Source organism: Lycorma delicatula, chromosome 1, assembly GCF_047948215.1.
Source record: "Lycorma delicatula isolate Av1 chromosome 1, ASM4794821v1, whole genome shotgun sequence".
In the NCBI taxonomy this organism is placed as follows: domain Eukaryota; kingdom Metazoa; phylum Arthropoda; class Insecta; order Hemiptera; family Fulgoridae; genus Lycorma; species Lycorma delicatula.
This window is the reverse complement of record NC_134455.1, coordinates 165,132,924-165,159,158: the sequence shown is the minus strand read 5'-3', so window position 1 is coordinate 165,159,158 and position 26,235 is coordinate 165,132,924. Positions and strand designations below refer to the sequence as shown.

General features: G+C 32.3%; 1 protein-coding gene across 1 annotated transcript; it reads right to left on the bottom strand.

Moving 5' to 3' along the window:
* Positions 1–678: 678 nt before the first annotated feature.
* LOC142318216 (uncharacterized) lies at positions 679–22,475 on the bottom strand. Its single transcript, XM_075354782.1, has 4 exons — positions 22,246–22,475; positions 20,920–21,029; positions 13,540–13,848; positions 679–2,553 (listed from the first exon to the last, which is right to left on the bottom strand). Exons 2-4 carry the CDS (start codon positions 20,939–20,941, stop codon positions 1,154–1,156), a joined length of 1,731 nt encoding a protein of 576 aa, XP_075210897.1. The 5' UTR covers positions 20,942–21,029; positions 22,246–22,475; the 3' UTR covers positions 679–1,153.
* Between the last annotated feature and the right edge of the window lie 3,760 nt (positions 22,476–26,235).

Genomic DNA, 26,235 nt, shown 5'->3' with positions numbered 1-26,235 from the left:
TGACAGTTATTGAAAAGGGAGTTGTAATCAAATTGCCAACCCTAATTATAGGGCTATTTGATAAGGTAGTGCAAAATATACACTAATTTACAGTTGAGAGAATGTTTATTAATAATTAAACAGAAAAAAGACTGATGCCGCGCCTGTCTTCTGAATAAGTACATAAATTTAAAATAAAATAGTTAAGTGTTGAGTATATACCATTGCCAATTAATACTTTGCAAAGTAAATAATTATTTCCTAATAAATAAACATTACACTGAACTAATGACCTCATATTTACTGAGAATGCAACACAAAATTTTTCAGTTACATAAGTAAAACTCATTATTTCAGGGCTAAGTATGTTGATGCTATAATATAAAATGATTTCATAAACTGGATCTACAAATGTAGATATTTAACATCTTTATTTTTTCAACAAATGTTTTATTTTAAAACATATTAATTTTTAACAAAATGTTTCTTAACTTTTATTAATTACATAATCATAAAACTTTCCAAAATATTAATTCATATACACAGGATACGTATGTAGAAATACTTGTCCACTCTAAATTTTACAATTACATTACTGAATGATGATAGGTTGTACTAACAGAATTAAAGTAATAATTGGAAGTAAATACATACTCTGTAAACAAAATAAGTAAAAATTAAATAATAAATAAATGTATGTAAAACATATCAGTTAAAAAAAATTAAGATTCTTTTTTTTACTAAAATAAAAAAAATCTCAATTCATCAATGGTAATTGATGCAAGATTACTTCAACTTTTACACAGTAATTCTTTGGTGTAAAGTAGGGGAAAACAGATCAGGACCATATAAAATTGTTACAATGCATTTGAAAAGGCCAATTTGAACTTATTTTTATGTTTACTTAAATTTGGATATAGCTGAAATTACTTTGAAGAAGAATTTGAGGCTTGTTAATAAATCAACAGTGATTCAAACAATTCAAAAAAATAAACTCGCATATAATAACACAGAAATTTAAAAAAATATATATTGGACTGCATAAATGCACATTATACTGCATTATTTTCTTCAAATTGAAACCATAATTGCAATGTAAATAAATGCCAGATAAAGTTTTAATAAAAATTGTACTCCAAAAGGTGGGTTGAGATTTTGGCCACAATATAATTATTTATGGTGGTTGCTGATGAAATGCCTGGTTAAATCGTGGAAGAGGAGTAGTACTGGATGGTGTTGATTGATCACTTGTAGGATTCATAAACTCTGGGATAAGTAAATCAGGATCAGAACTGGAACCAGGAGCAGTCAGATTCATTATATGTCTAGAAATCTGATGTGGTTCATCAGCTGTCAAGTACTGAGAAGGATGCGGCTGGAGCTGTGAAGTATCAGGAAGCATCATTAATGGTGAAAGATGTTCAATGCTTACATACTCTGGAATAATTTCTGGTTTTATGTCCTCAGGCAAATAGCCAGATTCTGGTTTAATTTCTTCAAAGGATGAGACTACTACAGAGTATGCAGGTGGAGATGCTGAAGCTGAAGGATGACTTGCTGAAGTGAAGATAATACTGGAAGCATCAGGCTGTAAAATGCTAGTACTTGGCTGTGACAATATATCTTCTTCTGATGACACAGATGGCTTTGCTTCAATATGAGAAAATGAAACTTCTCTCCGTTTCTCATTTTTTAATAATTCCATATCACCTTTCACTATTTCAATATCTGATGGATTTACAATGCTTGTTTCAGCAATAATAGAACTGACAGACTTTGTTTTAGCTTCTGGCCGTTTTGTTTTGGTTTTCTTTCCAGTAGAGTTATGACTTTTTTTTATATGTCGAACCAAATGATCTTTACGACCAAATCGTTGTGGGCAGTATTGGCAAAGAAAATCTCTCTTTTTTGTATGAACAACCATATGTCGTCGAACATCTTTACCAGTAAAAAATGAGCGATTGCACCAATCACATCGATATTTTCTATCTTGTTCAGTTTTAACAGTACGTGAACCGGCATGGACTTTAAGATGGAATATTATTTCTTCCTTTGTAGAAAACTTAAGTCCACACATAGTACATTCAAGATTACCATCTTCTGCAGCATGTACAGCAACATGTTTGCGATAGTTCAACAATGAGCTGTACTCTTTCCCACAGCCTGGCCTTTCACAAGCATAGAGACTTTTGACAGGATTATGTACTTTAGCATGATTTTTCAAATGGTCCTTCCGATGGAATGTCTTTTCACATATGGGGCAAATATATTGACGAAGATCAGAGTGTATGAGGGTGTGTCGTACCAACTTGAACTTTGAGCTGAATGCTTTGGTACAGTGTTGGCATACAAATGGACGCTCTCCTGTATGGGAGTACATATGCTGACTTAACTTACCAGGACTACTGAAGCTTTTGGGACATCTTGGGCACAAGTGACGAGTCCGACTACTAGCAGTTGCTGCTGTTTTTCTTTCAATTTGGCTGCTTCCACTAATATCAGCAACAATGTTACTTTCATGACTAGCAGTACTGGTCCCAGCAGCAGATGATGTTCCTGGCTCAGCAGTCACTTCTTTATTGTAACAAAAACAAAATTACCTTTAACAAACAGCAAGAAATCATACATAACTAGACAAATCAGATATTATATGTAAATAAGAACAATGAAGGAAACTGGAGCATGCTAAAGCAGGTATCATGCAGTAACAGAATTTAACTATAAATATGAATACTTAAAAAAAGTCCAAATCATATTTCTCTATAAACTTGAGTGAAACACTTGAGAAATTTGAGTGAAGAATCAAAATATATTTTACAATCCAGGGCTAAGTAAGAGGAGCTCTTATTTACTGATAATCCAAGATAAAATACTCAATATTAAAAGTGATAATCAATTTAATATTTTTTGTTATATATCTCCTGATTAAAAAGTACTTAACGTGTCATAGAATACATACAATCTTATAGTATTTATAGTTTAGGGAGAAGGAAGTGTTTGTTTGAAGCACAATTCAGTCACTGAGTGGACACAGGACAGGAAAGAATCCTCGACATACGACAGTTACTTTCCATTAGACCTAAAGTTGATTTATACCTATGGTTGTAAATTACACCTAGTAAGTAAATCTACAGGGAATCAAATGTTAAGGAAAAGGAGTTGATTGTGAGAAAGGATGATAAACCTATAAAGGAAATTTATCATAAGGAAAACCCCCATTTACAGTACAGTTCACAATCAATCAGACAGGAGACATCCAAACCACTCACAAACCCTTAGGAACTGGGAGATTTTACCCAGGATTGAAGTTACACATTACATAAGATTTACATCACAAGGATTTTGCCTAAAATAGCTTAACCACAAATTTAAAAATTTACAGTTGTTCCCAACGAACAAAAAAACCTTAACCTATTCTTACATAACCAGTTGGATAGATATTAAAAACTGTTTTTCTTGAAAAGAAAAATAATCAATCCACAATATCAAACTTATGTTAAACTGAAATTTCATGTTTTATGTACAGTTTACCTAAGATTTTTAATGCCTAAATTTCACAAGTTATCCAATGTTGATTAAAGGTTCACTTAGAATTTTGTTTTGTATGTGAGGATATAACATAGGCATAAAAGAGTATTTTTTAAAATAAACACAGTTTAATCAACTGTGTATTGTCAGTGTATTGAATTTTAATATATTAACTCGCTATGACCCTGTCAATATGCTGAAATGAAATATACATCTAATTGTAGTAGGTCATTTATTATTATTTTAGATGCTAAACAATAGTAGCTTAGTCTATAATTCATTTATTTTTCTCGTGTGCTATAACTTTGTTTCATAATTATTTGTACAGGTCAATACAACTTTAAATACAGGAAATTATTATAAATTAGACTTAGTATATTAGAATCTAAACTAATTCTAAAAATCAGAAAAACTAATAAAAAACTGGGCTTTATATGTTTATATTGATGTGTGTAATTACAGAAAGGCTAAAAGATTAGCCTTAATATAAGACAAAAAAAAAAAATTAGCTTAACAAATATTATGGGATTTATTTTGAAATAAAAGGTAATATAATATTTTACACAATTTCCACTTGAACAAATAAAAATATAAAATAAATAAAAATACAGGGTCATTCACAGGAACCGGATGTTTTTGAAGTGAGTTGTACTCGGGTGTTCGTGGTGGGAGGGGCACATGGCTAGTGTCTGACGTTTCCTTTGTTCATAGCATTTACATTTTAGTCGTTGAGATGGAGCCGTGGACGCTAGACCAACGCCTGTACGCGTATGACAGCTTTGTGTGAAATGACGAATCCGTAACTGCTGTTCAGCAAGATTTCCACCGTCAGTTTAATATCCATCGTAATGCAAGTGTCCCTTCTTGTAACACAGTATTGTGATGGGTAAAAAACCTTCCAACAAGTGGTTCAATATTGAAGAAAACACCACCGGGTCCCCAACGAACTGCTAGCACTCTGGAGAACGAGTAAGGGAAGCCATTGTCAGAAGCCCATGCCGCTCTATTCAGAGGCATTCAGCCTCTGAAAAAAAAGAGAAAATTAAGAACTTCTTCCTTCTGCTAGTCTTAAGTTTTTTAAAAGAAATTCAAATGGAAAATTCTAAAAACCTTCCTTATTTCATTTACTTCACACAACACCATTATAAAAATTGACCATTAAAAATTGACAACAGTCAATTACATTTATTTTCCAAAAAAAATTTTTTTTAAAGAAAAAATTAAAAAGCCAGACGTATATAAAAAAGATTCAATATCGTTTAAAAGTGAATGAAAGGACAAAAAGTGCTTTCATTCAGAAAATAATTTTATTATAAGATCACTTAATATTCGGTAGTACAAGCGAAGTAAATTAACATTGATCAACATTAAGGTCAAACATCTGGTTTGACCTTAAAATAGCTAGCTAGAAATGATATAAACGTGTAGTTTTGGATTATGCTGTTTTATGTATAGGAAAAGGACATAATATTTATTTATAATATAAATAAAATATTTACTTTTAGATTATTGTAATCTTTTTTTTGTAGACTATTGCAATCTAAGCATCATTCTTAAAAGTCAGCAAAATTTTAATTTTCTAATTTTCAAGTTTTCAGGGGGTACAAAATGTAGAAAGTGTCGCATTGTTCACATAAATTTCGCAGATCTTGTAATTTTTAAATAGGGAATTATGTAAAATAAAAATTTGTTAAACAAAAAATTTATACCCATGGAAAAGGTTTTTCATCATTTCATCTTCTATAAAGGAACTACTGGAAATATTTATTTAATATTGTCGCGTGTTTTGCAGCTCAATCAGGATATTGAGAGGATGATAATTTAGAATGTTTATATAATCACAGTTTATTGATTTGGTCATAATTACAACCAGTCAAATTAATAATAACAATGGTAATAAATACAATAATGATAATAATAATAAAATGTGACAATAATAAAACAATTAATGAACACAAATATTAATGTAGTAATTACAACCCCAATAATAATCAGGATAATAGTAGTGAATGATAATAATATTACAACATATCAATAACAACAAATCAAACATAACAATACGTAACAATGTTCAGGACAACATAAAAACAAGGTGTAATCAACAAAGATAACAATCAGAATATTACACATCAATTTACTAATGACATAAATGCCTTTAGTAAATAATAAATACAGATTACACACAAGAAAGAGTTCAAAATAAATAATCATTCAGAATTTATTCCAGGTAGACAAATAGAAAACTAAACCCACTAACAAAAGAAACTGCTAGTCTTAACCCTTTTTAACCACTAGTCTTGTATTAACAAAACGATCATATAGTGTTCACTTGCAAATACCTTGGCTATCTACCCTAAAAGTTTATGAATGAAGTCTCATTATTTCTTTCACTTATACACTTGTAGTTTTACTGTACCTCATCGATAGTATTTCTTGTATACTTGGATTTACTCATGGCATCACCTCACTTGTACTGAAGTGGATTCAGGACTCTCCTCGCTGGACTGACGTCTCACAGACTCACACCTTGTGATTCTCCGCTGGACCTTTGTTGTAACGTGATGCTGGACTAGTTCGCAGAACTCCGCCGAACCCACACAACTCGCAGCCTCTCCTTGCTAAACAGCCCTTGCAGGAATGATGTTGTAACACCTCAAAGTCTGGTTCTAATAGAACTCTTTCTTTAGCTGGTCTTACTGGGCTATTTATACTGCTAGCCTCTTTACTTATTGGACTGGACCCAAGTCGAAGTGTGAGAAAGTTGACAGAGGCTTTTGTTCCCATGAATTCCAAACTTCTCACCGTACAACAGGTGTTCATTGTGTTAGTGGGCAGAATAACAAAAGACGATTGTAAAATGGACCTATTCTTACAACAAGGGTTCCGTTCTCCTTTTTGTCCCTTTCTGGATTCCTGCGATTATTATTTACATTACTTTCATAATAATTGATAGAAATCCATTACTCAGACCCGTTATATCGTACTTGTTACAATATTATACAATCCCTGTTGTGGTATACCATGGACATTGAGCCATCAGGTTAACTGATGTTGAATGCTCAAAAAAGACAGTAAAGATGTACACTTATAGTAAAATTCTCAAAGAAATAAGTAAGTAATTAAATATTAACATGATTTTTTTTTAATAGGAATTAATGAAAAATATGTATTTTATTAGCAGCTCATATTGATTTTGTATTGTAAAACCTCAGAAATATAAACAGAATTTAAGAATGTTAAGCTGCAATATTACAAAAAGTAAATTAATTTTAATTAAGCATATTTTCCCTATACTTATTACAATGTTTTCTATTCTTCATAGTATTAAAATTCATTCAAATTTTCACTATTATGTTCCATACTTAAATCAGTTAATATTAAATACATGCAAAACAGGGGAAATGAGTGCTTCTAAATTTCAAAATAGTTTTTCATTAAATTTATAAAATATTAATTACAAACAAATAAATAAAAAATTAAAGGTAGAATAAACAACAGAAATTATATACTGTTTATAACACATAACATAACAACATAGAACACAGAGGTACACCAAAACATGAAAGTAAACATGTGTGATCTTAATCTATCAATATTTTCCAATATTACTATAATACAAAAAATGCAACATATGAAGACAATGATAAGTAGAGTGATTACATCAAGGACTCAGGCTCTTAAAAAATTACCATTAATGAATACCACGTGGAACATAAAGACACTCTTCTATATATTTGGACAAAATATTTTGAATATAAATCATTTATACAGTTAGAAAAATCATTTTAAAAAATTTTGAATTATTAATTAAATGAAGTAGAATATCAATTTCTCTAGAAAGAAAATTGGTAATGTTTATTTAAAATTCTTCTCTTTTTTAAATATAAAAAGTTGACATAGTTAGAAAATTCATTAAAAAAAAGATTATTAGTTAAACGAAGCAGATTTTAAAGTTTTCTTAGAAAGTTGGTGACGTTCACTTAAACCTCTTCTTTAAAAATTAATTTGTATACAAGGTGCTACCCAAACGTTCCGGGAATTTTACCATAAAAATAAAATAGCTTACCATAACTTATAATTTCCACTGCCTCCTTCAAAGTAATCCCCTTGGGCATTGATACAGTGATTCCAGCGTTTTTCCCACGATTCCATGCATCCCTGGAAGTCTGCAGGTGTAAGTGTTCGAAGCACGTTCTGCGTTTCTTCCTGAATCTCCTCAATTGTGTTAAAACGACAGCCTTTTAATTGAAATTTTATTTTAAGAAAGAGAAAAAAGTCGCACGGGGCAAGGTCAGGCAAATAGGGTTGGTGGGGGGAATCACTACTGTCTTTTTGTTAGCCAAGAAATTCCGAACAGTTAGTGATGTGTGCGCGGGCGCGTTGTCATGGTGCAGAACCCAGCTGTTGTTACCCCACAGATCTGAACGTTAGCGCCTAATGCTTTCACGTAACCACTTCAAAACTTCACAATAGAACATCCCATTGACAGTTTGACCAAGAGGAACAAATTCCTTATGGATAATGCCTTTGATGTCAAAAAAAAAAAAATCATCATGGACATCACGTTGCTGCGAACTTGGCGTGCTTTTTTTGGCCGTGGTGAACTTGGCGACTTCCACTGCGATGACTGCTGCTTAGTTTCAGGGTTATACTCGTACACCCATGTCTCATCACCGGTTATGATGTTGGAGATGAAGTTAGGGTCATCTCTTGCTGAATTTTTCAAATCACTACAGACAGCTACGCGATTTTGTTTCTGGTCGCTGTTCAACAGTCTTTGTACGAATTTTGCAGCAATGCGTCTCATGTTCAAATTGTCTGACAAGATGCGTTGCACAGAACCATATGACATTTGTACAATTGCACAAACATCATGGATTGCTTGTCTACGATCTGCAACAATAGCCTCTTGCACTTTCACGATGTTTTCCAGTGTTGCGCTTGTTGATGGTCTTCCTGAATGCTCATCGTCATTGACTGTCATTCATCCATCTTTGAATACTACAACATCTTTGAGTTATACTTTTACTCATAGCATTGTCACCAAATGCTTCCAAAAGCATACACGGGTTTCCGCACCAGTTTTTTTAAACATGAAGCAAAATTTGATGCAGGTTCTTTGCTCTTTAAAATCTGCCATTTAGAACTTCAGCGAAGCAGTAAAACACAATGTTACACAACCGCATGAAAGTCGACAATGCGGCCTCTCACTGTCACAGCTGTTGGAACACTGATTTACAAAGAGTACTGTTAGCCACATCTAGTGGCATCAGGTCGTACCAGCAATGGTTCGCGCGTGAAATTCAAATTCCCCGAACTTTTGGGTAGCACCTCGTATATAATTATATGTCCTCTTACACTAACAGATCTTACTTAAGACTGTATATGCAATGGTATAAACGTTTAAAGGAGTGTGGTATACTCCTTTAAAAGGACACCTTTGCTGCTAGGTGCTTTCTTCATTATTATTAGAGAACCAGTATAGCAATTGCTGTTATTAGGAAACGTGAATTTGTTTACACTATACATATTTGAGTTATGTATGACCGAAAAAAAATTTAATTTTGTTTCAAAATTGAGAAGAAGACAACCACAGAGACAAACCAAATATTCACACAACTGTTTTTTGATGAAGCCTGAGTAATTTAAGCAAAAATTTTAAAAAGAAGAGAAAATCTACGAAGATAACAAATGCTCAAGAGAGGCCATCAACTGGTATCACGAATGTAAATGTTGTTAAAGCACATGAAAAATTCATGAAGACTGATGGTAAATGATTCATGATGTTTGTGAAGGCTTTAGGTTTGTCATATAGAATTAGCTTGCAAACTTTGTTAGAAAAACTTGGAATCTGCTGTGCTGAGACAAAATTTATGCTTCATTTACTACTGAATAATTAAAAATAAGCTAATTTTCATGTGTGCGTAAAGTTCAAATGAGTATGACTGCCAACCTCCCTCCCACTTCCTACATAGTCCTTGTTTTTCCCAAAATAAATGAGAAGCTCAAATGAAGAAGAATTGGCATGTATAGTCAAGGAGATTCAGGAGGAATCAACAGGATGTCATAAAGAAGCTAATGACAAATTACTTCTAGCAGTGCTTCCAAGAATTAAAGGTCATGCTGAGATTAATACAACAGACTATCACTTTGAAGAAGATATAGCCAATCAGTTTTTTGTAAATGAATGAATTTCAATAAATTTGGGAATTTTCAGATAGCACCCAACTTATTTTAATAAGTATTACATTCATGTGTTTATTATCCTTTGTAGTACACCACCAACCTGATATATATCTCTTAAACACTGTTTAAATTTTAAGGTTTTGTAAAGATAGGAAGTGCAGAGCAGAAAGTCAGCAACAACACAGTGGAAAAGTGTATGACTTGAGTAAACCACTGATTCGGATTATTGTTATATTAATGTGGGCACTGAAAGTAGTTAGTTTGTTAAGAAAAAGCAACTGTATGCTTATTGTTTTCCCATGCAGTTACTCTCATCCATATGACACATTCATTTAAAAATATAAGTGAAATGAAAACTGGAGATACTTTTAAATATAAGAGGGAAACTAAACTTCTCTTATAAGGATATATGTAAAAATGCGAATGGTTCTATTCTGCCTTAACACAAAAAAAGATACATAAGAAATGATAAAGCAGCCAATAACAGCACTATATAAAAACCATAAAAGTATTGCTAAGAAAGATAAATGGGATTCTAATCAGATAAAAAAATTCTATTTGTTAAATGAATAATATTGTTACCAGATTGAATGGATATGCTATTATCAAAGCTTGTTAAAGATAAGTATTAATATCAGATCAGAAAGAGAAGCTTCAACAACTTAAAATTTATATTTTATACATAAAATAACCGTTTTCTGTGTTTTACCACAGAATTATTGTCATTCAAACAAAATACTAGAAAACATTAAAAAACAGTTGCAACTTCAATTATTAAGTCAAACTCTGTATATTAAAAGTATAAAACACTGAAATCTCTTTAAAAAAAGTCTGACTACTCATTAATTTAAAAAAAATTACATTTAAATATTCAAAATATTAAATTTTCACCTATTTTATGGAAAAATTAACATTCTGTTATATCAAAAGTATACATTAAAAAATTAATGGTCAATATCTTTATGTACATTTTTAAGACTAATAATAATCATCAATTCAATTAATACACTGAAAAACTGTAGAAAATGTTTACAAGGTAAACTGCAATTAACAGCAACAGTCTATTAAAATAAATAGGAACTTATACCTTATTAAAAAAAAAAAAACTAACAACAAAATATTAAAAAAAATTCAGTTTTTGGTTACATTCTAATCAAAAACCATCTCCTGGAAACACCTTCATGTACTACACTCTTTTTTCAATGATACACAACTCTTGATCATTGCCTCTTCTGGAAGTAATGAAGAAATGCAGTTTTGGTATCAAATATAATTCTGGTTGAGAATTTTGTTATCTCTTGTATTAACAAAAAATCCTGTTCCTTTCAATGGAGTTTAACTTTGGAAATATAAACTGAAGAAGTATAGTCTGGTAGTTTTGCAGTATGTAGAAGTTTGCTTTATGTGCCAAAATCATAAAAAATCAGTGAAAAGTGCACTTTTAGTGGAGGACCAATTTATCTTTCCAAAATGCAGGCCATCTACTCCTTACTTTTTCTCTGATATGTATCACTTTCAAGTACTAGACTTTATTAACTAACAACTTGTTCCTTTAGAAAAAAAAAAAATGATGGAGAACCATCCTGGGGAAAAAATGACTTGATGAGTTTCTTATGACCTTGGAAAGATTTGCCAAGCTACTCTAATGCTATTCTTTAGACGAACAATGAATCCATAGATCCAAGTTTCATTATGAGTTATGATTTATTTAATGAAAATCTTTTCCTCATTTGCCTGGTACAATTCCTAACCAACCACAACTCTTCTATATTATCTTGGCTATATGCTAATATCATCAAACTGGCTGCAACAAGATGGATTCCAAGATTTCTTTAAGGATTTCTGCCAAGGATCTTTAAGGATTGTAGGTTAAATATTAACCTACATACATGTTATATCCTTCAGCTAGTTATTAGATGGACAACTATAAATTGTGCAAGTAATGATTTTGTTAACTTATCAATTTACTTTCAGAATTTAAGCATCATCATTCAAGTACTTTCATTCACATGAGACACATTACTACCTATAGTGTAGGTGAATATGACCCTTTATACATCAGAAAGGAATCTGCTTTGTCTCACTACAGTAGCCATTTGAGTACTGTTTGAAAAGTTTTTTTAAATATGAAGTTTGATCAAAAAATATGCAGACTTTTAAAATTTTCTAAGCTGTATAAATCCAGTTATCAATTTTTTATTGTAATGTTTCTGTTTTTTCACTTATGTATGCTTACATTAGTAGACATATTGGATGCTTGCTTTATTGTTGGCTATTGAAAAGGTTACATGTGTTTTTTGGTGATTTTTAACTTGTGGAAAAATGAAACAAAGAATTTTCATTAAATTTTTCTTTAAGAATAGAATAAAGCATAGCACCACATTGGAAATATTGAATATTGCTTTTGGTGATTCTTCTATGAATAAAACAAGTGTTTACTAGTGGTAAAAATGTTTCCAAAAGGGCCATGCAGCCATTGAAGATGATGAGTGCCCTGGACATCCCAGCACATCAACTAATGACGTCGAAAAAGTGAAGAAAATGTTTACAGACAATCACTATTAGACAGTCAATAAGGATTACTATCCTGAAGTTGTACATCGTTTGCATGAAGCAATCCAAAGAAAATACCTGGATTTGTAGTGAAATAATTCATGGCAATTGCACCACGATAATGAACCTACTCACACTTCAGTACTTGTTCCTGCATTTTTGGCCAAAACCTACCACTGTTATGATGCCTCAGCCTACATATTTGCTGAACATGACCCCCTGTGACTTCTTCCTATTCCTCAAGCTAAAAGATGACTTTTGCCACCATTGAAGAGATAGAATTGCTGAAGGAGCTAAATACCATACTCAAAATTGTATTCAAGAGGTGCTTCAAAGATTGGAAAAAGCAGTATCACAAATGTATTATATCTCATAAAGAGTACTTTGAAGGTGACAAAATCCATATTGATGAATAAATAAAAATGTTTTGAGAAAAACTAAAATTTTACATATTTTTTATCAAACCTCATATATCAAATGTGCAGTTAGGATAACTAAAAACGGAGTTGGATGAAAGAAAAAAAAATTATTATTGAAAAAGCTGGTATTTTAAAAATAAGGTGTTACAATGATTTATTAGGTGACTGAGAATACAGTTTAAGGGGAAGAAGGAAATACTGATTAAGAGGAAGAAAACAATGTTATTGAAGTTTATTTTTACTGTTAACAAAAAAAAAAAAAAAAAAAGAAAAAAAAAGATATAGAACTAACTAAATTTTAGAAAAAATTAATAAAATATTAATTATAGAAGAAGAGAATAAAAAAAATTAAATGATCTCTAGAGAAACTCTCAAGTACAGAATATCTACTAATAGTAAAATATATTTGCCTACTACTATTTGGATAAAAATGATTAATGTAGCTGTTCTGTAATGCTACAGTACATGATTTAAATCTAACTAAAATTATTGTTATTTATATATGGATTTATACCCATGTAACTAGCTCGCTTTTTTTGTAAGGTTTCATTAAATAATATAGCTTCAGAAATGCTCAGCTTGAGATGGATAAAACCAATTAAACAGTAACTGTGCTTAAAACACATAGATGAATTAAGATATCAAAATAGAAGTTAAATTAAGAGCTACCTTACACCAATTAAATTTCACTCATATTCAATTTCTCAGGAAAATATTCAACATTAACAGAAAAACAAAATTATTCAGGTTTTAAAGTAAAAGTGGACAATAACTCATGAAGAATTAAGAAAAAAGTTTTTACGCTTAGCATAATTTTCTTAAATAATACCAAAATTATATATACAACTAAAACAAGCAATAATAATATTCTTACCTAAGTTACTGGAGGATTCAGGTTTGAATAGCTGACGCCTAAGTTGTAATTGTGATTCTTGTGTTTCCCCAACAGACTGAGATTTTGAAACATCTGAGGGTGTAACAGCTGTTTCAGCTGCATGTTGCTGTTTTCGACGTCGTGTCTTCTTCCGAAGTATTGGTGATGACTGGGCATGAGATGACTTTGATACAGTTGGTGTACAAAGGCATATACCTCCATCACGCATTGGACTGCGACAGGTAGGACAACTGCGGCCTTCCACGACGGGCACTGCACTAGGTGCACTACCCGGATATTGTGAAAGGTCTAACAAATAATTACAAAATTATGAATAACTAATGATCACAACCATATCATTTCAGTCTTACAGTAGATAGGAAAACTACTTACACAGATAAAAAATTTAGAATCTACAATTATTTATAGCCAATTATAACATTTTAACTTCTAGAAGAAAACTTATGTGGAATATTTAAGATTTTTTTTTTGTCTTCAGTCATTTGACTGGTTTGATGCAGCTCTCCAAGATTCCCTATCTAGTGCTAGTCATTTCATTTCAGTATACCCTCTACATCCTACATCCCCAACAATTTGTTTTACATACTCCAAACGTGGCCTGCCTACACAATTTTTCCCTTCTACCTGTCCTTCCAATATTAAAGCGACTATTCCAGGATGCCTTAGTATGTGGCCTATAAGTCTGTCTCTTCTTTTAACTATATTTTTCCAAATGCTTCTTTCTTCATCTATTTGCCGCAATACCTCTTCATTTGTCACTTTATCCACCCATCTGATTTTTAACATTCTCCTATAGCACCGCATTTCAAAAGCTTCTAATCTTTTCTTCTCAGATACTCCGATTGTCCAAGTTTCACTTCCATATAAAGCGACACTCCAAACATACACTTTCAAAAATCTTTTCCTGACATTTAAATTAATTTTTGATGTAAACAAATTATATTTCTTACTGAAGGCTCGTTTAGCTTGTGCTATTCGGCATTTTATATCGCTCCTGCTTCGTCCATCTTTAGTAATTTTACTTCACAAATAACAAAATTCTTCTACCTCCATAATCTTTTCTCCTCCTATTTTCACATTCAGCGGTCCATCTTTGTTATTTCTACTACATTTCATTACTTTTGTTTTGTTCTTGTTTATTTTCATGCGATAGTTCTTGCGTAGGACTTCATCTATGCCGTTCATTGTTTCTTCTAAATCCTTTTTACTCTCGGCTAGAATTACTATATCATCAGCAAATCGTAGCATCTTTATCTTTTCACCTTGTACTGTTACTCCGAATCTAAATTGTTCTTTAACATCATTAACTGCTAGTTCCATGTAAAGATTAAAAAGTAACGGAGATAGGGAACATCCTTGTCGGACTCCCTTTCTTATTAGGGCTTCTTTCTTATGTTCTTCAATTGTTATTGTTGCTGTTTGGTTCCTGTACATGTTAGCAATTGTTCTTCTATCTCTGTATTTGAACCCTAATTTTTTTAAAATGCTGAACATTTTATTCCAGTCTACGTTATCGAAAGCCTTTTCTAGGTCTATAAACGCCAAGTATGTTGGTTTGTTTTTCTTTAATCTTCCTTCTACTATTAATCTGAGGCCTAATATTGCTTTCCTTGTCCCTATACTTTTCCTGAAACCAAACTGGTCTTCTCCTAACACTTCTTCCACTCTCCTCTCAATTCTTCTGTATAAAATTCTAGTTAAGATTTTTGATGCATGACTAGTTAAACTAATTGTTCTGTATTCTTCACATTTATCTGCCCCTGCTTTCTTTGGTATCATAACTATAACACTTTTTTTGAAGTCTGATGGAAATTCCCCATTTTCATAAATATTACACACCAGTTTGTATAATCTATCGATCGCTTCCTCACCTGCACTGCGCAGTAATTCTACAGGTATTCCGTCTGTTCCAGGAGCCTTTCTGCCATTTAAATCTTTTAATGCTCTCTTAAATTCAGATCTCAGTATTGCTTCTCCCATTTTATCCTCCTCAACTTCCTCTTCTTCCTCTATAACACCATTTTCTAATTCATTTCCTCCGTATAACTCTTCAATATATTCCACCCATCTATCGACTTTACCTTTCGTATTATATATTGGTGTACCATCTTTGTTTAACACATTATTAGATTTTAATTTATGTACCCCAAAATTTTCCTTAAGATTCCTGTATGCTCCGTCTATTTTACCAATGTTCATTTCTCTTTCCACTTCTGAACACTTTTCTTTAATCCACTCTTCTTTCACCAGTTTGCACTTCCTGTTTATAGCATTTCTTAATTTCCGATAGTTCCTTTTACTTTCTTCATCACTAGCATTCTTATATTTTCTACGTTCATCCATAAGCTGCAATATATCGTCTGAAACCCAAGGTTTTCTACCGGTTCTCTTTATTCCGCCTAAGTTTGCTTCTGCTGATTTAAGAATTTCCTTTTTAACATTCTCCCATTCTTCTTCTACTTCTTCTATTTAAGATATATCTTATATTTAAGACAGATAAGATAAGAGGGATCCAGAGATCTCTTCTCACAAGTTCCAACTGCATTCCAAAACATTTCACTCATATTACAGTGTATGAAAAAATCCTAATCTCAGGTTAATCTCACGTATAAATATAATCATTTGGTATAGAAAAATGCAGGAAGAGGACTTTTCTATCATATGGTCAATAATAATATAAATTTTGGCACAATGACATCTGCAACTGTGACTAGATCACCAGATCTAAATTATTCTTTCACAGAAAATGAATTTAATGTCTACAAATTGTGTATAGAAATGACTTTTGTGAAGTATCTCACAATATGACATTTTCCATATCAACCCAAATATTAATAAATTACTTTTTGGAAACACACATGTTACTTTGAAAACAGGCAAAAACCCACATTTATTAATTTTACCATTTCTTATGTAATGACAGAAATGTACAAAGAAAATTTCACCACTTTCTTACAGCTGATTCAATAAAAAACATGATTTAAATTAAAAATCAAGTTTGCTTTATAAACTAATATTCAGAAAAATTTTCAAGGATATTTTAATATGAAAAAAATTGCAACACTGTTTGTGTTTTCTGTTAGTAGTGCCCTTTTCAGAAAACTATAAAATAAAATATTAGTTAAAATAATGGTAATGTATATCTCATTTTGTGCTCCTGCATAAAGTTCTTTCTTCCCATACACAAACAGATCTTCTATTTAAAAAAAATAATTTATAGATTCTATTACTGTTCCTTTATAAATCAAATTTGATTAACTAGTTTTCAGAAATGGAACGTATTGCAGTTCCATTGAAACTTTATTGTTCTTATCTTCTATTAAATTCTGTACTGGATTTAAAAGTTGACTAATTTTGGAGCCATTCAAATTATCTGAATTTGAAAGTATGCAAAACACATTTTTGGGCAATTTTTTCAAGCCCAATATACTGTTGAATCTCCACTGCAATTTAAAAAAAAAGATTATCAGTGGATATAGCTGTTATACAATCATAAAAACTTTAACTAGAATAGAAAATTAAAAAAAAATTATATTTTACTTTTCCTTATCTCTGTGAAGTCTTTAAATTAATTCCACACAGCTTGCTATGATAAAATCCTAAGTGACAATGGTATTAAAGGAGATGCTTACAGCCAATTATAACTGACTAAATTTTATTTGGTAAACCAGCTAAATAAAAATTTATTTTATTTCTTGATACAACCACATAAATATGAAGATCCTCACTCCAAAATGTAAAACATGTGGTGCCTTCAGAAGTGTCCTTGGATCCTCTCTGTTCTTAATATTTTATTAGTAATCCTCTCACTTTCAGACCCTTTATTCACAAATTGTATCTATTCAATACTACTCTGTTCGCAGGTGATACTACTTCTATGAATATCAAAGAGTAATTACTTAAGAGGTATATAAAATTTTGTATTCTATTCAGTTACTCAGTGGAAGGATTGTAGAAAAATTGCAGAAAAATTTTATTAGGGTATTTGGATGGCCAGCACCTGAAAGCAAGAGTACAGTTTTGTGGTATGCAAAGTCCACCAATCGTGCATCTCAAGAACTAGGGATTCTCTGGTCAAAAGTGCATGAAATTTTACACAAGAAATTAAAGTTGCTGCGTATAAAGTTCAGATATTACAATACCTACAGCCAGATGATGGCTTTTGTTGTGCTGCCTTTGAGACTGAGATTTTGCAACGAATTGATAATGATAATGAGTACCTGCAGCATCTGTGTTTTTCAGATGAGGCTACTTTCTACACCTCAGAGAAAGTAAACAGGCATAATGTGAGAATATGTGGCTCAGAAAATCCATACTTTACCAAGGAAACAATTAGAGATTTTTTCCTAAAGTGAATGTGTGATGCAGTTTGATGCACAACAGAATCATTGGTCCCTTCTTTTTTATTGAGAAATCAATAACAGCTAACATTAACCTGGATGTGTTGCAACACTTTGCTAAATCTCAACTAAATGAATTCCAACCTAAGGTGGTTTTCCAGCAGGAAGGTATATCACCACATTGGGGATTACTAGTTGGAGATTTTAGGAATGAATCATCTCATTCATTGTTATGCGACACCTGTACCTGATCTGAACACATTGAGACTGAGAATAGCTGAAGCTGTTGCTAGTGTTACCGAAGAAATGTTGACCATGAAGTTGATTATTGGTTGGACATTTTTTGATTTGTTGATGACCTACTATTATTATTACAAAGGTAATAATACAACTCAACTCAATTTAAAATGTTATATGACTTTCTAACTCCCACAACTTCATTCCTGAAAGACAACTTCATTTTGCAAATCATTATACTTTGGGGATAGCCAAGTTTTTGACAGAACTTGATGAAGTGATACTATTCAAAGTAATTATTTCATAATTATTCACAAAATAGAAGAAGCACCTTTTATACTAAAACACACAATGGCTATAGACAGACGTGCTCTTGAGGTTACAAAGAAATAGATATGCATACTAGGTACTAGTGCTGTGCTCTACTACATTTTACTGCTTCCAGTCAAATGCTTTCAAGAAAAAGTAAGTTAAATACTTTTTGAATATACCTCATGCAGTTTTTTCCAAATTTTTCTTTTTACTTTCTTCATGAATTGAATTTTACAAAATTGACAATATCTCTGCAAATGAATTATACCTTTTTATTTATTTTTAAATATACTAAGTAGAATATTTAAACATTTTATGAATATGGATAATTTTGTTGAGTTTTGTTATGAAATTTTTAACTTGGGATAAATAAAGTAACATTTTTACCATTTAATGGGTCTCAAATGAGGCACTTAGTGTTGTATTAGAACCAATAGGTGGGAATTGATATTAATCAAATATATTCAATTAGAACCTAAAAAAATATTTATTCTGCAGTGGTTTTTATTATAATATTTATAAAATTTCATTAATTTGATTTTGCAATTAATTTAATTTACTTTTTAACTGTGTGTGTGTGTGTAAAACACTGGACGACAGCCCTCATCCATCTGCTACAAAAAAAGGCGACAAAACAGACCCTAATAATTATAGTGGAATCTCACTTCTAGACACAACATACAAAATTCTTTCAAGAATCATCACCAACAGGGTCGGTTCACAACTTTAGAAAAACCTATGAGAATACCAGGGTAGGAATACCTAGGAAGAAATCAGGGAGATAACAGACCCTAGCGGAGCTGTCCAGGCCATATAATGAGTGTCAAGCTAATAATGGATTACAACAGTAAAAGAAACAGCGACATCATGATAACATTTGAAGAAAGCTAATGACTGAATTCACAGAGAATCCCAACCAAAAATTCTAAGACACCTCGGACTATATACCAAATTAATAAACATGATACAATTGACCCTCATAAACACTAAGTCAAAGGTAAAATTCAGAAGTGAGCTCTCAGAACCTTTTGAGATCAAAACAGGAATGCGCCAAAGCGATGGACTCTCACCATTATTATTCAGCTGCACTCTAGGAATGGTAACAAGAGAATGACTAAAAAAATACCTCCAACAGTAAAAATAGATCAAAATAACAAAACAAAATTTCTTGGGTTTCACTGATGACTTGGCACTGCTAGCAAGACACTGATGAAGCTAAATCACAGATATTGGAACTTCAAAACATTACAAATAAATTTGGTTTCAAAATTTCATTCGAAAAGACAGAAATGATGCCCCAAAAACCAACACAATTAAAATAAGTAAACATAAACAGTAATAAAATCAAAATAGTAAGCCAATTTAAATACCTAGAAGAAATGGTAACAAACAACTTAAACAAAAAAAAAATCTTGATCCAAATAAGAAGAAACAAACTAGCTAAAGCTCAAAAATTAGCCTGGTATACTTACGATAAAAAATGCCTATCAATAAACTCAAAAATAAGACAATACAACACAGTTATAAAACCAGAAGCCACTTATGCAGCAGAAAACTCTTCCACCTGAACGAACAATCAGACAGACAGACTAATCTGAAGACGCATCAATAAAAAGTTCCAGAAAGATAGGAAGTGGTGTATTGTGCCCAACAAAGTCATGTACAAAGAGTTAGAACCCATCACTGATACCATGCGTAAGAGGAGACTAGGATTCTAGAACATATCATGAGGTGCAAGATTCAAGACTTATGAAACAGCTAATACAGTACAATCTTGACTTAAAAACACCAAGACGGGATGCAGATGGATCAGAGATATAAGAGAGAATCTGACGGAAATTGACCTTACACAAGTAGGCACCACAGATAAGATAATATTAAACAAGAAAATCAAGAACAAAAACACTCGTTTCACACTCACAAGAAAAAAATCTCACAACACAAAAATTTTCAACATTAGAAAGGGCACAAAGATGGGAACGAATGAAAAAGTACTGAGGAGGACCGCAAGGCCCAAACAGTCCCACTGAAGAGTCTTGGATAACGGACTAAATTAAGTGATCCTATGCGGTCATAAAAGATAATAATAATTACAATTACAGACTGATATCAAGTTACAAACACTTTTTCTTATTATTTACTCATCACACTCGGAAACTTTATTTTTATAAGTAACAATTGTTTGAACAAACATCGATACAGGCAAAGCCTTACTTTGTGTTATGTTTCTGCTGCTCTTTTATAGGACACCAGTCTGTTTTGAATATGTAATAATTAACTAATATGAATGAAATATTTATTTATTTATTTAATGTTAACATGATTATAAAAGTAATTAATTTCTGTAGTTACAGCTGCCATCTAAACTCAGTATTTAAAAAAAAAATCAATGAAATCATATTAAAGTATAACGCTGAATTATCAGTAAATCAGAAAACTTTTTAAAGATGTAAAATTGAAATACACCTACCTGTTGGGGGCGTAGTTCCCATTGCGAAGGCATATTCCTGGTTAAATCAACAATCACCCCAATTACCTAAGTAACAGCACCTAGAGTACCGTATGTTTAAACAAAGGCACCTATTAAACCAACAAAAATATAAACTAAAAATTAATTTGTTAAAACTAATTTATAAAATACATAATATACTCCTCAATGTATATTGAAAAGCAATTTCAGTGCAAAATTATCAAAAATATTTAGAAATAAAAAATTGTGTAGGAACTTCTTACTGCTCTACATAATGTCAGAAAAACTGATGAGTAAATTAAATGGCTGCAACATAATTATAATCATTGGTTTATATATATGATTACTATGAATAAACAGAATCAGACTGTTAACACAATAAGCTCTGCTTGTAAAACATATTCATGAAAGAAAACCATTAAAAACAAAATGAACAAGAACTTAATTCACAAACTTTAGATCAATGAGGGGCATAATTTTTAGGTTCTACATACAGCTTATAACCAATCTACTATGATTTAGGTTTTCAAAAGTAGCTGAAAACAATTTTCTAGGATGTATCTGTAAGTGATATAATATAGAAACACAAAGGCAGTATGGAATTGGCAGCCAAATAACTGTAACCAAGAGGCAGATTAACAACTCTGAAATTATCTGACATAACTGTAAATGAAATGCCCCTAATTCAAATTCACAATAGCATTACAGGGCATAGAAAACACAATTTATTTTTTCAGGCATAGGTTGTATTTTAAACTACCACAATGTCATAATTTTACACTGTAACATAGTTACTCAGAGAATTTTCCAGGTTATAATTAGTTAAGTATTACTGTCATTTAAATCTAAATAAATCTCTACAAGCTTGACACATTTAAAAAAAGCTATAAACAGAATGCATTCATATAAACAAGGAAAAAGTAACCAAATATGAAGTAATCAAATTTAAATTACATTAACGTATTTACAAAAAAAAAATCAGTCTGACCTTAGAAATTGCAAGAGCCAACTCATATATATGACTCTTGTAGGAAGGAAATAAACAATCATTTAGCAGTAATGTGAAGCACATTAAACAAAAAGTGTAAAACGGAGTGTATGGTCTTTGAAGAACTACCTGGGTAAGTTATATCAGCATGAGAACGAAATGGAGAAAAAACATAATGTAAAAACCATAAAAAATTTATGTAACACAAAAGACGACGAAATCATTTAGATTAACTTTGAAAGACAATACGGGAAATGATTTTATTGGAAATGAATCACACTAATGGGAAGAAATAAGTGTTAGAGTAATTGGTCAACGATTAAGTGATTATCACTCACCAAAATTACTAGATTGGCATAACTTCAATACTGTAAAAATGTCAGGACTCACGTAGACTGAGAAAAAAGTACTACAGAAATTTTAAATTTTGGCCGCAAAAAAACACTCATTAATTAACAACTTGTTTTTATTTATTTCATCAAAAGTACAACGTTAAAATAGGCAAGTATACAAAAACTTAAAAAAGCATTCTAAAAAATCTCAAATACGCGACATCCTTGAAATTTTGACAACGGCCATTTTGCTTTCCTTTGTTTTTCTGAACATATGTTTTGTAAACATCTGATTGAAAATACCAACACATAATATAATATGCTTCAGTTACGTAAGCTTTTTTAACAATTTATCAGACTGGCGATATTTTAGATGACAAAAATTTTGTTATTCAAATAGCAGAAAAATATATGGAGCTATTCAATCAAATATCATACAACTTATAACTATATAGTTATATTCAACACTAGCAGTATGCCTTTACTATATTCTGATTAGAAGTAAGCACTTTTCAATCTTATGAAAATCTGAAATGGTATAGATATTTTATTATAGTCAAGACAAAACTTTTTTAAAGTGGAAAAATCAATTTAATGACATCCTTATTCAGGCGCATTGAGTATTTGGATTGACGGTGAAAAACGTTGAAGTGTTTAATTTTATATAAAATTAATTGGTTTATAAGTATTTCAAAATCTTTTCAGGGCGATTATACGGTTCCTTCGACTGAGGAGAAGGCGGAGGGAACGTTTTTAGCAGTGACGACGGCTTACCATCCACTAAATACTTTAGTTTTAGGCAAGAGGGCCATGTTAATTGCTTATCAGCCGAATTTATTTCTAACTCAACAGAGAGCAGTGCTAAGTGAAAATACATGACTTTACCTTTACTGTTTTTATCCTACAAAGAATTCTACAAAATGGATTCAATAAGATACGAAATACTATTTAAAAATAAGTTGTGATACATTTTGTTCATCACATCTCTTTGTTCAGCTCTAGTATATAAATGGTTTGCAAAAAACATTAGCTCAAGATAAATATGTTTAGGCATAGAATTGTATGTAGAAAAAAAAGTCATATTGAAATATAAAAGAACCTTCATGTAGTAGGAAAATGATTGAATAAAAGTTTAAGCTTGATAAAATGTGTTTTCATTTCATTTTTTGCATAGAGTTAAAGATGAAATTGTCCATAGAGTTCGATGTAGAATTAATAAAAATGTCTTATACAGAAATGAAAAATAAATAGAAAGAGATAAAAATAAATGAAAGATAAATAAATAGAAAGAGATAAAAATAAATGAAAGATAAATAAATATTAATATAGTAGGCAAATTATCGAATGAAAGTTTAATCTACAAATTAGTGCAGACTACAAAGTCATACTTGCTCCTAAATAATCTTTATTGTAAAAATAATAATGGTTACGAATTTTGAAAATAAATTAGTTGATAAGTTTCTGTTTTCAAAAGTATGGTTTGCATGGACAGTGTCCAATAAAATATTAAAAAATCATGAAAAATACTACGGAGTGTGTTTTGATTTAATTTGTAAATGTCTTGACTGGTACTAAAAATGCATCAGCGTAAGCCTGTCACCAACCTTTACACATCACAAGATATGAAACCTCCACTGCACTCTATTATCTCTTTACTTTTTAAGTACCAAATGCAATTTTTATTAGGACCAAATGTTAATGACACACGTCCCATATATAGGACAAAATGTGCTAAATTTCAGATTTTTTGATATTCTAGTGCTGAGATATAAAGTGATTTAGGTTGATGCACATCAATCATGCGCACAAACACACGTTTGATAAAAAATACGTAGAATTTTAGTTTTTCTAAAAGATCTTTATTTATTCAGCAATATTAATTTTGACATCTTCAAAGTACTACAGTTCAGATGTAATATATTTATGTCAGCGCTTTTTCCATTCTTCAAAGCACCTCTGGAACACAATTTTCGGTATTGTGTTTAGCTCCTTCAGCAATTGTCTCTTTATCTCTTCAATGTTGGGAAAAAGAGAAGCCGGCGTCGAATTCATGTTGACCAAGCCTGCAGTCCAGAGCGTGATCACATTTCAGCCAATATCCAATCGTCTGACAATTCTTACAATCAATGGCACCATCAATACCCATATGTTTGCCATCTATACACCGACTTAAACCAACCCAGACTCGACCAAGGATGATTTCTACGGTCAGCTCCAACATTCATTGGATTCCATCCCAAAGACTGATATGATCCTCTTGTCAGGCGATTTCATTGCCTATATTGGTGCTGATCGAACCGGTTAGGAACGAACAATGGGTCACTTTGGACACGGAATGATCAACGACAATGGACTGCGTCTCCTGTCCTTTGCCAATACCAATAAACTGGTTGTTGGAAACAGTCAGTTTCAGCAACCTCAGAAACATCAGCTTACTTGGCGAAACCGAGCTGGCAAAGACACTGCTGTATTAGACTACATCCTGATCAATTGCCGATTCCGATCATCACTTAAAGACGTCCGTTTAATGCGTTTACCTGACTTTTGATCAGACCACTACTTTGTGCGTGAAGTGATGAAACTCCGACTACAAAGAGCCAAATGCAAATCACGACCATCAGTTAGGTTAGATGGGAAATATTTGCGGAACCCTGTTCGCAAGCAAGAATTCCAACTTGCGCTAACCAACCATTTTGCAGCATTGGCCCAAACTGAAGATGTTGACATCGAAGAAAGGCAGATCTCGGATGCTCTCATGCACTGGCAAAGGCCATATGCTCAACCACCAGACATCGAGTGACCGTGGGTATCTGATCAATGTCTCAACATGGACGATCAGCGGAAACGAGTGAAATTGTGAACTTTGAACTTTATCGACAACTGAATAAGGAGATCCGCTGTCACCTTAAACAAGACGGGGAAAGAAATGGGAACCAAGTGGTGACTGACTTGGAAGAAGCAGTCTCAAAACATGAATATTACACACTATTGAACTCTCCGAAAATTGAGAGGAAGGTCAAGCCAATAAATGACATCCGAAAAGATGATAGAACTTTTGTAAGATCAACAACTGAGTGCCATCAGTGCTGGAGGCAGTTCTTTGAAAGGCTTTACAACCACGAACCATCACAGGGATCATCAATGGAGCTACCTGAGTTCCGAATGTCTGATGTCGAACCAACTATTGAAGGGGTGAAAACAGTTATCCTTGCCTTGAAAAATGCAAAAGAACATGGAGGAGATGAGATCACCCCAGAGTCTATCAAGGCCGGAGGTGCTGTTCTGCTTCAGCGACTTCATGTGCAAGAACTACTGCGGCATACGTCTTCTATCAGTTGTTGGCAAAGTGTTCATGGTCATCCAATTGCGCCTGTAGAAATTCGTGAGCAAACAAGCCACGAGGAGCAAGCCGGATTTCGACACAAGGATGCTGTGACCAGATATTCGTCATTCGTCAACTAACGGAAGAAAAAATTCGAGCAGTTATCGCCTTCATCGACTTTCGATCTGCCTTTGACTTTTGATCTGTCTTTAATTGCATTCACTGGCGCACTTTTGAAGACACTGGAGACAGAGCAAATCCCTCCAAAAGTTATCACCTTTCTCCAGGAGAGCTACAGTGGATCTTCGAGTCAGATACACATTCAAAATGAACTATCTGAGGAGTTTTCCATCCTGACAGAAGTCCGCCAAGGAGACATTGCCTCCCCACTCATCTTTAACACTGTAGTTGACTCCATAATGTGACGAGTTTTCCAGGGCAGAAAAGGAATTCAGTTTTGAGAGGATGACATTCTGACTGATTTGATGTTTGCCGATGACAGTGGAGTATTCACTGACATTGAGGACTAAAACTCCATCTCACCACTTCTCCCCACATGTCATGAGGTCGGGCCACAATGAAGCACTCTCAGTCCCGGGGGGTGCCTTCTGGCTCAGGGGTTCGAGAGTCCTCGGGTATCATCACTGTAACAAGCGCGAACAAATTACGGCTCC

Excerpts from the sequence above, each read along its gene's own strand:
- LOC142318216 (XM_075354782.1), bottom strand. The coding sequence starts at position 20,941 with ATGGGAACTACGCCCCCAACAG. Across the intron at positions 13,849-20,919 it reads GGGAACTACGCCCCCAACAG|ACCTTTCACAATATCCGGGT; the intron begins GTAGGTGTATTT and ends ATTATTTGTTAG. Across the intron at positions 2,554-13,539 it reads TGAATCCTCCAGTAACTTAG|AAGTGACTGCTGAGCCAGGA; the intron begins GTAAGAATATTA and ends GTTACAATAAAG.